Below are 13,294 nucleotides of genomic sequence, written 5' to 3'. Positions count from 1 at the left end.
GGAACTTTCTCCTTCTACATGATAAATGTCTATAATGTTTGGCATCAGATATACAGATGACACCATCCTTATGGCAGAACACGAAGAAGAACTAAAGAGCTTCTTGACGAAAGTGAAAGAGGAGAGTGAAAAAGTTGGCTTAGAACTCAACATTCAAAAAACGAAGATCATGGCATCCGGTCTCATCACTTCATGGCAAACAGATGAAAAAACAATGGAAACAGTGACAGACTTTATTTTTTTGGGCTCCAAAATCACTGCAGATGGTGACTGCAGCCATGAAATTAAAAGATGCTTGCTCCTTGGAAGAAAAGCTATGACCAATCTACACAGCACTTATAAAGCAGAGGCAATACTTGGCCAACAAAGGTCTGTATAGTCAAAGCTATGGTTTTTCCAGTAGTCATATATGGGTGTGACAGTTGGACTATAAAAAGAGCTGAGCGCTGAAGAATTGATGCTTTTGAACTGTGTTGTTGGAGAAGACTCTTGAGAGTCCCTTGGACTGCAAGGAGATCAAACCAGTCAATCTTGAAGGAAATCAGTCCCGAATATTCATTGGAGGGACTGATGCTGAAGCTGAAACTCCAGCACTTTGGCTACCTGATGAGAAGAACTGACTCATTGGAAAAGACCCTGATGCTGGGAAAGATTGAAGACAGGAGGAGAAGGGGACGATAGAGGATGAGATGGTTGGATGGCATCATCGACTCGATAGACATGAGTTTGAGCAAGCTCCGGGAGTTGGTGATGGACAAGGAAGCCTGGCGTACTGCAGTCCATGGGGTTGCAAAGAGTCAGACACAACTGAGTGACTGAAATGTATTGATAATGTTTGGCATGTCTATCTATACATGGTTTTAGTTTTATATCGGAGCTTCCCAGATGGTGCTAGTGATAAAGAATACACTTGCCAATGTAGCAGATGAAAAGATGTGGGTTCAATCCCTGGGTTGGGAAGATCCCCTGAAGTAGGAATCCCATTTCAGTATTCTTGCTTGGGAATTCCATGGTCAGAGGAGCCTGGCAGGCTACAGTCCATGGGGCTGCAGAGTTGGACACGATTGAGCATACAGTTTTATATTCAATGTGATTAATCTTTTTTAAGTTTTTTTTAAAAATTTACTTATTTATATTTATTTTTGGCTGTGCTGGGTCTTTGTTGCTGTGTGTGGGCTTTCTCTAGTTACAGCAAGCAGGGGCTACTCTAGTTGTGGTGTTCAGGCTTCTCATTGCAGTGGCTTTTCTTATTGCAGAGCATGGACTCTAGGGCACTTGGGCTCAGTAGTTGCAACACACAAGCTCCACAAGTAGTTGTGGCATATGGGCATAGTTGCCCCATGGCATGTCAAATCCTCCCGGACCAGGGACTGAACCTATGTCCCCCACATTGACAAGAGGATTCTTAACCACTGGACCACTAGGGAAGTCCTGGTGTGGTTAATCTTATTATCAACTTGACTGGGCCAAAAGGTACCGAGATATTTGGTCAAACATTCTGGGTGTTTCTGTGAAGGTGTTTTAGTTTTTATTTATTTATATTTCATATCTGAGTACAGTTTGTTAGCAATGTTGTGATAGTTTCAGGTGTACAACAAAGTGATTCAGTTACACATACACATCTATCTATTCTTCTATGAATTCCTTTCCCATTTAGGTTATTACAGAATATTGAGCAGATTTCCCTGTGCTATACAGTAGGTCTTTGCTGGTTATCTATCTTAAATACAGCAGTGTGTACATGTCAATGTGAGGATGTTTTTGGGTGAGATTAACATTTAAATCCATAGACTTGAGGAAAGGAGACTGATCTTCATAATGTGGGTAGGCGGCCTCATCCAGTCAATTGAAGGCCTGACTAGAACAAAAGGCTGACCCTCCCTCAAATAAGAAGGAATTCTATTTGATAGCCACCAAGCTGGAATATTAAGTTCTTCTTTTTGGTGATCTTTGAACAGGAATACTGGCTCTTCCTGGTTTTAACAGTGGCTGGCTGGCCTATGGATTTGAATTGGGACATCTCTGCAGATTCTAGACTTGCCAACTTCCCTAATTACATGAGCTGATTCCTTATAATCTTTGATTCTCAGGAGAATCCTTATATATTCAGCAAAAAAAAAAAAAAAAGATCACATATTTTGGAAGAAACTGCTAGATGCCTACCCTATATCTGTTCTCTCTCTTTCTTATAGCAGAACACCAATTTATCTAGGACAGTAGTATGCTCAATAAAAAGACCATTTCTAGTCTTCTTGGGCAACTGGGTTTGGTCATGTGATTGAATCTGGGTGATAGGATATAGCAGAGTTTACTGGTGGTACAGCTCTTTGACCTTCCCCTCTTACCTTTTCTGCTTCCTATGTCTTGAGCTCCTGAAGCTCTCTTAGACCAAGTCACAAAGAATGAAAAGCTGAATAGCTGAAGGGACCTCCATTCCCAATTACAGTGGAGCTGCCACATAGCTCTGAACTCTAGGTATCTATACTTCTTTTAGGTATAGCCTCTGTTTTAGAAAAACGGACCTTTTTGTGTTTAAAGCCACTGGTATTCTGGCTTTTAAAAATCGTAAGCAGTAGAATCTCATGTTGATAGGGACTTGCATAGATAGATACTTAAAATATCACTTCACTTTGTAGTTAATGGAATAGAAAGACCTAGATACATAGCCAGGGACCAGAGACAAATTTTTCAAAGGGTTAATGGATTAATATGCTATAGCTAGATTAACAAAGTTATTATGTTTCATTTAAAACACCACTCATCAAGAGTCAATTTAAACTTAATATAAAGACTAGTGCTTATCATGACCACTTGCCTGGAAGAAAACAACCAGGTAATTATAAGTCTTAGGCAAATCATGATAAAAGGTGGGCCTTTACTGGAATCAAAAGAAAAAATGTGGGTCTTCCTCGACAAGAAAATAATTGCAAGGTGCATTTTCCAATGAACACTTCCTTCATTAAGCAAGCCTGAGTGGCTCTCTTATGTGTGGGTAGAGGAATTCTGGTAATAAACATTTTATGTATTAAAAAGCTACACTTATACCAGAAGGCAGAGGGAACAATTGTAAGATTCCTAAAGGACTATTTTCAAGAACTATTTCAACTCATATTGTACTCTGCAATGTATGACATGCACAGAGAGAAAGTCTTGGCATTTTTCCTCCAGCTTAGCTATGTCCTTACAGCTTTACCCACTTAGGGTCCAAAGCATGCCTGTAATTCACGACTCTAGAAACTTCCAGGGAAAATCTGACCACACAGAACTTAAAGAGGAAGGAGGTCACAGAGTAAGGGAAAACAAGAATGGCAGAGTGCTGCTATTCAGTCGAAGAAGAGATAAGCAAGGATGAGAGATATAAGAAAAGTAGAAGACACACAAGGCAAAGTGAAGGAGATATGAGAGTCGAGGCTAGAAAATGAAGAGGTGGAAGGTTAAGAAAAATATGTTGTCATTTAGTACGGCTTGTTGTAAACCTACTATCCAGTACTATACACTCTGAATATACTTTTCATAGAATTAATGCTGTAAATGATGGCTAGGGTCCCAGATCAACCCCACAGAAGCCCACTTAAACCATTATGTGGCTAACATATTGATGAACTACTTCTACCAAACTGTCCTTTATAACAGAAGAGGAAGGGGTTTCTCTCTGCTTCCAGTGTGCTCACCTTTTGAATTCTTGCAGTGTGTGAATTTTATTTTTTAGCAGTGCCCAGGTGCTAACAGCAGTGGCATCTTCCCATGGTCAGCTTCAGCCAGGACCACAACTCTCCAGACAGTTTCACAGTGGAATATCACCTGCCAGGCACCTCCCCTTGAACTACTTCTCCTACACCCCTTCAGGCAGCCTGTGGTGAGTTCCAAAGGAAGCCTTCCCCCAGCACTGGTGATTTCCAGCAGTCCCAGAGGGGCAGCACCTGAGACCGCTGCCACACTCTCTGGGTCAGAATCTCAGCACCGAGAGGTAATAACCTCTTCCTTGGGAGCTTTATCTCAGTCCTAGGGATGGTGGCTGCTACCTGCATCTGCTATTTCTGATGTTTCATAGAGAATAAATGACAAATTTGGGAGAGGGATTATTCTTGGACTGAAGAAAAGGGAATGGGAGACGTCACGGCAGAGATTTTGATTATATCTGTAATGTTTAATAAGCTAAGCAAGGGGGAATACTGATGGTTGGTTATGTAATCTAGACTTTTGTACCTATGAGATAATTCACATTAAACTCAATGTTAAAGTTAACAAACTTTCTCAAAACATCGGTGACAGAGTAAAAACATTATGTGTGAAACTAATAATGTTTAATTGGTAAATAGAACGAAAGGTAGTAAATTAAGAACTAGATAACAAAACGCTGCCTTCCTTCCATTCTAATACCTGAACACTTGCTCATTCACAAGACAGGAACTATGTTCTAGAGGAATACTGTAGGACAAAGGTAACTAAACAGTCACTGTCTTAGTCATCATTTAGCTTGGCTACAAATGTTACAACTCCAAAATTTCATTAGTTGCTAGCAATTATAAAAAATTCTACATTACGAAAGAAATACCTATACCTCAAAACACACTGGGGATCCCATCTGAAAGTAACAATTACATTAAAAATACTAACTTAATTTAGGCAAAAGCTACTGTTAATATTTATGACTCACTGAGTTTAAATCCATTTCATAGGGGTAAGAAACTCTGGACAATATAATTATACCTTAAATACTATTTGTTTCTTTTAAGAAACAGGCCACAGGGGTTTTAAAGAATATATTTCTTATGTCTTAATTAGTATAACTGTAAAGTTGAATAGTTCAGTTCAGTCACTCAGTCGTGTCTGACTCTGTGGCCCCATGGACTGCAGCATGCCAGGCCTCCCTGTCCATCACCAACTCCTGGAGTTCAGTTGAATCAATGGTTTGTGTGTGTTAGTTGCTCAGTCGTGACCGACTCTTTTCGACCCTATGGACTGTAGCCCACCAGGCTCCTCTGTCCATGGGATTCTCCAGGCAAGAATACTGGAGTGGGTTGCCATTCCCTTCTCCATGGGGATCTTCCCAACATAGGGATCAAACGAGGGATCTCCCACATTGTATGCAGATTCTTTGCCATCTGAGCCACCAGGGAGTACTTAACATTAAAAGGTGTTGGTTGTTAAAATGATGATCTATCCTAGGTGAATCAGGAAGAAATGAGATACATCCGGGGCCTGCCTATTAGCGATTCTACAGAATAAGAGGAAAATAATGTACTCGTGCCTAAAATATTAACTGAAAACTGATCATCTATAGTAAGTAGTAAAATACAAGGTGAGACTGCATTTATCTACATATATCAAGGCTCAGAAGTAATTTCAACTCTGTTCCTTGTACTTCACCTAAAGTTACTTCTGCAGCTCCTTCTATGACATGCGATTTAGAATCTTATGTTTTAGCACAGTTCATCCAGTTATTTGTCCTCTATCATGTTTCCCAAGGACTATCTGCACTGATGTTCAGAATGACGGTTCTCTAAGAAGTAGCCAAAGAGGGAAGAGTAATATTAGAGTTTTCCATTCATACAGTTAAAATTATACTTCCGCAAATAAAAGCTTAACTCTCAATAGATGGCTATTTGGAAAAGCCATCTATTCAGATGGAATTTATATTTCTTAAAGAGTCCACATATCTGAGGTCCTGGAGTACAGAAATACTAATAACATTATAATTTCCAAAGGCTGGCCTTGCCTCCAATAGTCAAGTGTAATGAATATAAAGATTACCTAGATATAGCTAAATGTAACAAAAGCTTAGAACAAATATTAATGATTGTATAGTTTATTCGTATATATAGTAATCTGGCAAAATTAGAAAGCAATACATAATATTGAATTTTATACGCCTATGTCAATATTTCTATCATTTTACCTTACTTCTCTGGTACAGGCAATTTCTACTTTTCACCACTTTGAATTTCACCTGTCCCCTATTTCAGGGATATCAAAAAGTATCTGCATTATGCTTTTCATCCCAGTAATCCACTCTTCTGTCAGTGATTCAACATCTTTTTTTACGCACAATCTCCCTTTACCAAAGCAAACTCAAAAAAGTAGAACTGCAGGTTCTATACAGTGGCTATAAAAATGTTTTTCCTTGTTTTACTTCTTAACTGAGCTTTCGGGAATATACAGTGGCCAAAAAAAAAAAAAAAAAAAAAAAAGAGAGGAGACTGTATCTCCACCCTTTATCAGTGTTGAAGTTCTTCTTGATAACGTGCACAGTTTAAATTTCATCAGACTCATGAAAAGATAAAGGTCTTGGATCAGATTCCCCAACAATCAGGGATTCTAGAACTGCCTACCCTCCACATCTCTTCTGCCAGTAATCTTCATCTTAGGCTTCCTGTGAACATATGTTACATTTCCCTCTCTCCTTTTAATCCCCCTACTCTTCTCACCCAGTGACCGTAATTCTCAGAGGATTTCATGATCACCACAGCATATCCAGCTTTTCCTTGTTCCCTACAGAAAAGAATCAGTCCTAGGGTTTCAGACATCAAAGATCTTACCAAAGCAGAAATTAGAGGATGTAATGTAGGATAAAAGACCCAGGAAATACAATTTGGAAGAGATTTGTGACCCCCACGGATTGTAGCCTGCCAGGCTCTTCTGTCCATGGGATTCTCCAGGCAAGAATACTGGAGAGGGCCACCATGTCCTTCTCTAGGGGATCTTCCCGACCCAGGGGTTGAACCTGCATCTCCTGCATCGCAGGCAGAGTCTTTGCTGCTTGAGCCACTAGGGAAGACATAATTTGGGAGAACGAAGAGTACAAAAAGTCTTTTTAAAGGCAAAATAGTAAAAGAAGAAAGAAGAGAAGAGGGTGATGACAGATGGAAGAAAGAAAAACATACTAATCACTCTGAACATTTATATAAAGAAACTTGCACAACATGCAATATCACATTTGAGCTGTACACAAACAGGGTGGGTCAATAACTGATATCAGTTTTTAAACTAATGGCACAATGCAAAGGGAAAGAAAAATCCTGAATGCCTCCATCGGGTAATGCCAAGTCCTGCCCTCCGTACAAGTCACCCACTATTCATTCATTATCTTTGTGCTGTTTCAGTAGGTCACTGGAAAATAGTCTAAAGCAGGCTTAATCTGGAATGGAGCTCTCAGAAGACTTCTGCCAGGGTTCTAAAAACCTGAACAAATAGAATTCCAATGATACCCAAGGCTGCTTTCCAGGCTGAGAGAGTGGGAGATAATGCAATTCTCCGACAGTGTTTCAGAGTCAGGCATCTCTAGTCCCTACAGTTCTGCTTTACTGGAGGCTGAAACTGATCAAGAAAGATTACCTTCTAACAGCTTGGACTCTATTACTTTCCCATGATGCCCTGTGCTTCATAAAGGATTATTACTTATCAAGGTTCAGTTCAGTTCAGTCACTCAGTCGTATCAAGGTTATTAACTCTTAAATAAAAAAGACCTAAGAGATGGTTATAGCTGTGCCAAATTAATAAACACCATATAATGTGGGTACTTGAAGAAAAAGCCCTAATTTTTCTACCTTTTTATTGGGATAATAATATTTTCTCTTCAATGTATCATAAAGACCGATTAATTTCTTAAGTGTTTGAAATTGCAAATGGTTTAGGATTATAATAATGCATGTAGGTCTTTAAGTACACAAAAAGAGGGGAGGGTGGGGTAAGGGAAGCTGTGGCTTATAATTAATAACTGCTTCTGGAAACTACACGTTCATACAGACATTTGGTCAATTAAAATAACTTTGTTTAGTCAGTGAATGGAAATTATTAATATATATTCCCTAGTGCATGCTGCACACATCACTGCTACCAGAATTGCTTTAAAACTATTCTTAACTCATCAAAAATCTCTATGATGTTCTAAATGCCTTCCCATAACAACTACTAAATGCTTTGGCCACTTTCTTACTATTATTCCTGACAAACATTTATAGAATATACATATACGTATATGTATAGCTGACTCACTTTGCTGTGCAGTAGAAACTAACACAACACTCTAAAGCAATTATACTCCAATAAAAATTAAAAAATAATCAGAATTTAATTGGGATGCCAGGTTCATAGCAATTTACATCTTTCTTTTTCTGAAGATTAGCATTCAATAAATGACTTTTTTCCTGCTTTTTCTTTAAACTTTTTATTTTGTATTGCGGTAGCTGATTAACAATAAATGATTTTTAAACTAAAAAAAATTTTCACCTGTGATGAGGTAAAGACCAGTGAAAACAAACTTAACAATCTGAATACCCAGGCTTACTAACCTTCATGTGAGTTTCTACAAGTAACATATATTGCTTTCTGAGATCCACACAGATATAGTTAACATCTAGTGCTTGCGCCACCATTGTTCTAAGCATGTTATAATGCTAATAATTCTCAAAAGAAGCCTATAAAGAGGCTACAGAGAGCTTGGTTAAAACATGGGGAGTGAGGGAGTTTACTAAGCCATTACTCAGCAATGATCAATTTTTATCTAAAAGGTCCACATGCAGTCAGAAAAACATCTAAACAGTCAATAAAACTAAAATAAGCTTCCTATAATTAATACTTCTTTTCATACATAATAATATTGGCTTATAAGCTATGGTAGACAAAAATTCTGTTCCCCTTCCAATTCATGTACTCCAAACTGGTTCAGATTTTATCTATTAGAAAGGAAGAGTAAAAATAAATTAACAGCTTTCTTTTCGACTAGGCATAGCTAACTTATTCGCTTCAATACCCAGATAAAGTGGACTCAATTAGGTCACTGGAATCCTACCACCATGGTATGTAGGAACTTACTGGACTTTTAAAAAACTTTTCATTATCAGTAGTCAGAAAATTTCCAGAAAGGTTTAAAAAGTGAAATAAGAGAAAGGTTAAAAGCTGCAAAGTTTATAAATTTTTCCATTTGAAAAGGCTGAAGAAACCATACTGGGATTGAACTCTTCTGAGACAGTGTGAAAACTTATATAATAATACACGGAGACCTGAAAAACCAATTAGAAGGAAGTTACGTGGGATTTTGTGAGAAGTAGTAAATCATGGACAAAAAGCACTATTGCATTTTCATCATAACTAATGTGAAGCCTTGGGACACATACTGGATTGTATCTTGCAGAAAGCTATCTAGAAAATGCAAAAATGGAGTAAAAATAGGTCTGCTGTTATGCCAGCAAACAAAAATTAATTTATAACCTATAACTAGTCTACTGGTGATCTGATTTAGGAAAGATGATTTGAGAGGACTAAGACCACTTTTCCTTTCAGGTTAATTTTTGTAGGCCCTTACTGTTGCTCGATTTATGACACCAGCATTCTAATGATATTCTCTACCTGTCCAATTCAGCCTTTGTGTTGTCACTAGCCACTTAAGTAATAGACAGCCTTCAAGTGTTTGGTTCCCTGATACTCAACAGGGTAAAGTCCAAATTCTGTAGCACTGCATACCCACCCCTCCTCCTTTTCTAGCTACTCTCCTAAATGTAGCACTCACCAGGCAAGGGCTTCCTTCACAATCTCTTGTCTCTGATTAAACACCTCTGTCTCTGTGGTGGTCAAACTCCAAAGCTAGGCTCTATGTTTTGACCCTTGCAGGTACAGCCTAGTTTCCTCAAAATGCCATGCAGTTTCATGCTTCTGCATCATTGCATATGTTATCCCATCTGGCTGGAATGCCTTTCTGCTTTACCACTTTCCAGCTGGGTGACCTTGGACAGGTTCATATACTTTGCTGAACCCTGCTTCTTCATATAAAGAACATTAGCACTCATTTGCTATCACTATGAAATAATGAATGTGAAAAGTCGCTTTGTAGACAGTCAAGCACTACGCAAGCATTAACAATCTTATCATAAATCAAAAGAGCACACAGTATTCTTGGTAAATATACTTCAGTTGACCTAAAAGGGTAAGATTCATCTCTTGGTTTCCAGCCCCCTCTTCAAGAATGCCCTGCATTTTATCCCACTTTCTGACTCCAATAAGTCCTTGCTCTTCTGTCTTCAAACAATAAAAATCAATCATGATGCCTAGGTCATTTGAAGAAAAAGACTTAGTGGGAAGCTCCTCAAAGGTGAGGACTGTCCTTTCTTCCACCTTTCCTATTGCCTTCACAAGAGTACTGTGTGATGCACAAATACTGGTAAAAAGGAAAAAGATGAATGAATGAGTGAATGCAAGCATATCTTGTCCTTAGTGAGCTTATAATCAAAAGGAGTGAGTGATATGGTGGGTCCTAGATGAATCTGGCTTTATGAAAGTGGTAACAAATGTCTTCAAAGTCATCTTAAAGAGAAGTAAAGAAACTGAATTGCCTGCTAAGCTTGCTTTATTTGGTGATTTGATACGTGTTGTAATTGCTGTCTTAGTGACTCATGCTTAACATGTAAATGTTTTAACATTATTAGAATCACATATGCAATTCAATACTTGTTTTTAAAAAATGTTCTGCACTAGGCCCAATGAGAATATGAAGATAAAGATGATGGATTTTTCCCATTAGATGCTAAACATACAGAAAGGAAGCTAAGTCATCAATACATATAATTAATACAAGGCAGAGTGTTATAAGGTGTATGCAAGGCCTAAGGCTAGTGACACTAAAGGAAGACATCTGAGCTAGGGTACTGGGCCCATAACAATTACAGCTATATATTACAAATTACTGGGCGCCAAAAGCTTACCTTACCATCAGATATTATTTTACATATAAAACATCTGTTACCTGCAATGGCGGATATTTCTGACCGCCTTCCTCCTTAATCTAATTACAAACCTAACTGCATTGTTATCTTTACTATTCACATGTGTGCCAAACACAGTTCCCAGGCCCTTAAGCATATTACCTCATTTAATTTCCGTAACAACCCTACGACATGGATACAATTATCCCTATTTTACAGATGAGAAAACTAAGGCCCAAGCCTTGGAACTTTTCAAAGTTAAGAGGCAAAAATGAAAATATGTAAACAAGGACCTGAGAGAGAAATATGAGTATTCCACATAGCGTGAGCGGACCCACTTGTCACAACTGCCGCGAGCAGTGCTTTTCCACCTCTCCTGAACGCACCGGTGAGAACAACCTCTATCCCTTCCCTTCCCACCAGGGATTAATGTTCTTTTCCCAAATCCATAACGGAACCGTTATTCAGATTCCCTCAAACATTTCCAGTCCAGAAGCCAAACCGGTATTTAAATCATAAGCAGTTCAGGGTAAACGAGACCGAATCAGATCCCTCGGTGGACAAAGCTCAAGTAGGATCACGAAATTAAACCTTTCGGGTTGGCCATCCATTCCTGGAACACCTCCAGGGGATGGCTGCAGCATCCGGCTTACCCAGGAGGCGCTACCTCGGCAGTATCCTCTCCTCCTGACCCCAAGCGGCTGGGCTTTTGCCATTTGCTCGCTTTACCCTCTACCTGCCGGCGCTTGCCTGCACGGTCTCCATCCTGTTCGGACCAATCTCCAGGCCTCACGCGCCTCGCTCTCCCCGCAGTTAAGTTCCAAACCCACCCGGGTGCGTGTCGGCTCCTGCAGAGGCAGCCCGTCCCGCTCCCTCCCCCGGCCGGCTACTCACGGTTCCAGTACACCGGGTAGCATTCTCCTTGGGTCACATCCACCTCGTAGAGGCCGCCCCGCACACACACCCGCTCGATGTTCACCAGCTCCTCCATCTCGCGCCCGTGCCCCGCAATGCGCGGGCAGAAGCCGCAGACGCGGTCCTCGTCTTCGTCCTCCATGGAGCTGGAGGCCGGACCGGCGGGGGAGGCCGGGCCGCACACATGGTCGCCGTCCGGGTCTTGGGCCCGGGCTCGGGTCCCCGTGGCCTGCAGCAGCGTTCGGAAGGCGAGCTCGATGCGGAGAGAGTCGTAACCGATGAAGGGCTTCCAGGTCTTCTTGTCCTCCTTGTAGAACCAGCGCACCTCCTCTGGGCCCAGCTCCGTCACCACCTCGTATCTGTGCCGGGCGGCCGCGCCGCCGGGCCGGGTGCGCTTCCTCTCCCCGGGGCCCCCTCCAGCCGCCCCGCCGCCCCCCGAGTTCGACGCGACCAGCGGCGGCTGCTGAGGCGGGTGCAGCGACGAGGAGCTGCCGCCGCCTCCACTCTCGCCCTCGCTGTAGTAGCGCAGTGAGGAGCCCGACTCGGCCGAGCTGAAGTCATAGTTATCGTCACTGAGACAGGGGTCCAGCGCCAGGTGGTGGTTGTGGTCCTCCGCGCCCGGCGCCAAGTGCAGCCCGGGCTCCCCGCGCAGCAAGGCCAGGGGCACCTCGTCATCGCCAGGGTCCCCGGCGGGCAGGTGGTCGAAGCGGCAGACGCTGCCGCCGAACGCCGGTTCCGCGTCCGAGCCCAGCTCCCAGGCGGCGCCGTCGCCGCCCCGGCCGCCGTTACGCTCGGAGCTCCGCGGAGACCCATGGCCCGGGTAATTCATGCTGTGGAGACGCCGCCGGCCGCCCGGCTCGGCGCCGAGCCGTGGCCCCTAGCACTTCCGCCACACATTCAACGCCGCCGCCCTCTGCACCCGGAGTTTTTAATCTTTCAAATCCCGAAGGGGGCTGCGGCGGTAGAGGAAGCGGCTCCGCCCCCCCGAGGCCCCCGGCCGCCGCAGCCGCGTGCCGCCGCCCGCCCCATTGTCACGCAGCCCGACGTAGGCGGTGCTTGCCCCTGGGCCCCGCCCCGCCGGCCGCGCGCGCCGTCCCGGAAACCTCTTCTCAACCCGCGCAGCGCGGGCGCGGCGCCCGTTGCCCCTCCCGCCGCGGCATCCCGGTCAGCTCAGGATTTTTCCCCTCGCCTCCGCTCCCATTGCCTTGCGGTGCTGCTGCCTCGGCCCCCGCCCGTCTGAGGGTCAGAGCCCAGGTGTGGAGAAGCTTTACCGGACTCATCCTTGCAATCTGGGTCATGAGCCCAAAGGCTTAAGCTACCCTTCGAGAGGGCCCCGGGAAATTGGATTCTCCTGACCCTGCTTCTGTGACCTTAGGCCTGCCTGCAGCCCTAGGTGGACCTTATCAGCCACCTTATCAGCTCTGGTCCCTTCAGAATTGTCGGCCCACGCGAGGACACTCCACCACTTGCCCACTGATTCCTAAAGTGGCGTCTCCACTCCCACTCAAACCCAGGTCTAGATCTGCTTTCATATGCCGTCTGGTATTATTGTTTGTCTTTCAATACTTATTTCCTGTTTTCTCAACCTAGTTGTGAGGCCCCTGTTGGAGACCGAGTTTGTATGTCTCAATCTCTCCCACAGTGGATGCACAGTCAATGTTGATTATAATGATGTCAAGTCC

The 13,294-nt window shown here is 42.8% G+C and overlaps 1 protein-coding gene across 4 annotated transcripts in view; it reads right to left on the bottom strand.

Annotated features, from left to right (window-relative positions):
- Positions 1 to 12,664, bottom strand: part of DDHD1 (DDHD domain containing 1) — a 69,953-nt gene extending 57,289 nt beyond the window's left edge. Inside the window, exon 1 of one of the 4 annotated variants that reach the window (XM_043919596.1) lies at positions 11,592 to 12,664. In XM_043919596.1, the coding sequence (XP_043775531.1) occupies positions 11,592 to 12,441 (850 nt within the window). In that variant the 5' untranslated portion in view covers positions 12,442 to 12,664. The remainder of the gene's footprint in view (positions 1 to 11,591) is intronic. The other 3 variants (XM_043919597.1, XM_043919598.1, XM_043919599.1) reach the window with 3 other exon arrangements.
- Between the last annotated feature and the right edge of the window lie 630 nt (positions 12,665 to 13,294).

This window comes from Cervus elaphus, chromosome 12, assembly GCF_910594005.1.
Source record: "Cervus elaphus chromosome 12, mCerEla1.1, whole genome shotgun sequence".
NCBI lineage: Eukaryota > Metazoa > Chordata > Mammalia > Artiodactyla > Cervidae > Cervus > Cervus elaphus.
The sequence above is the reverse complement of the archived record's forward strand: the minus strand, read 5'-3'. Positions and strand labels throughout refer to the sequence as shown.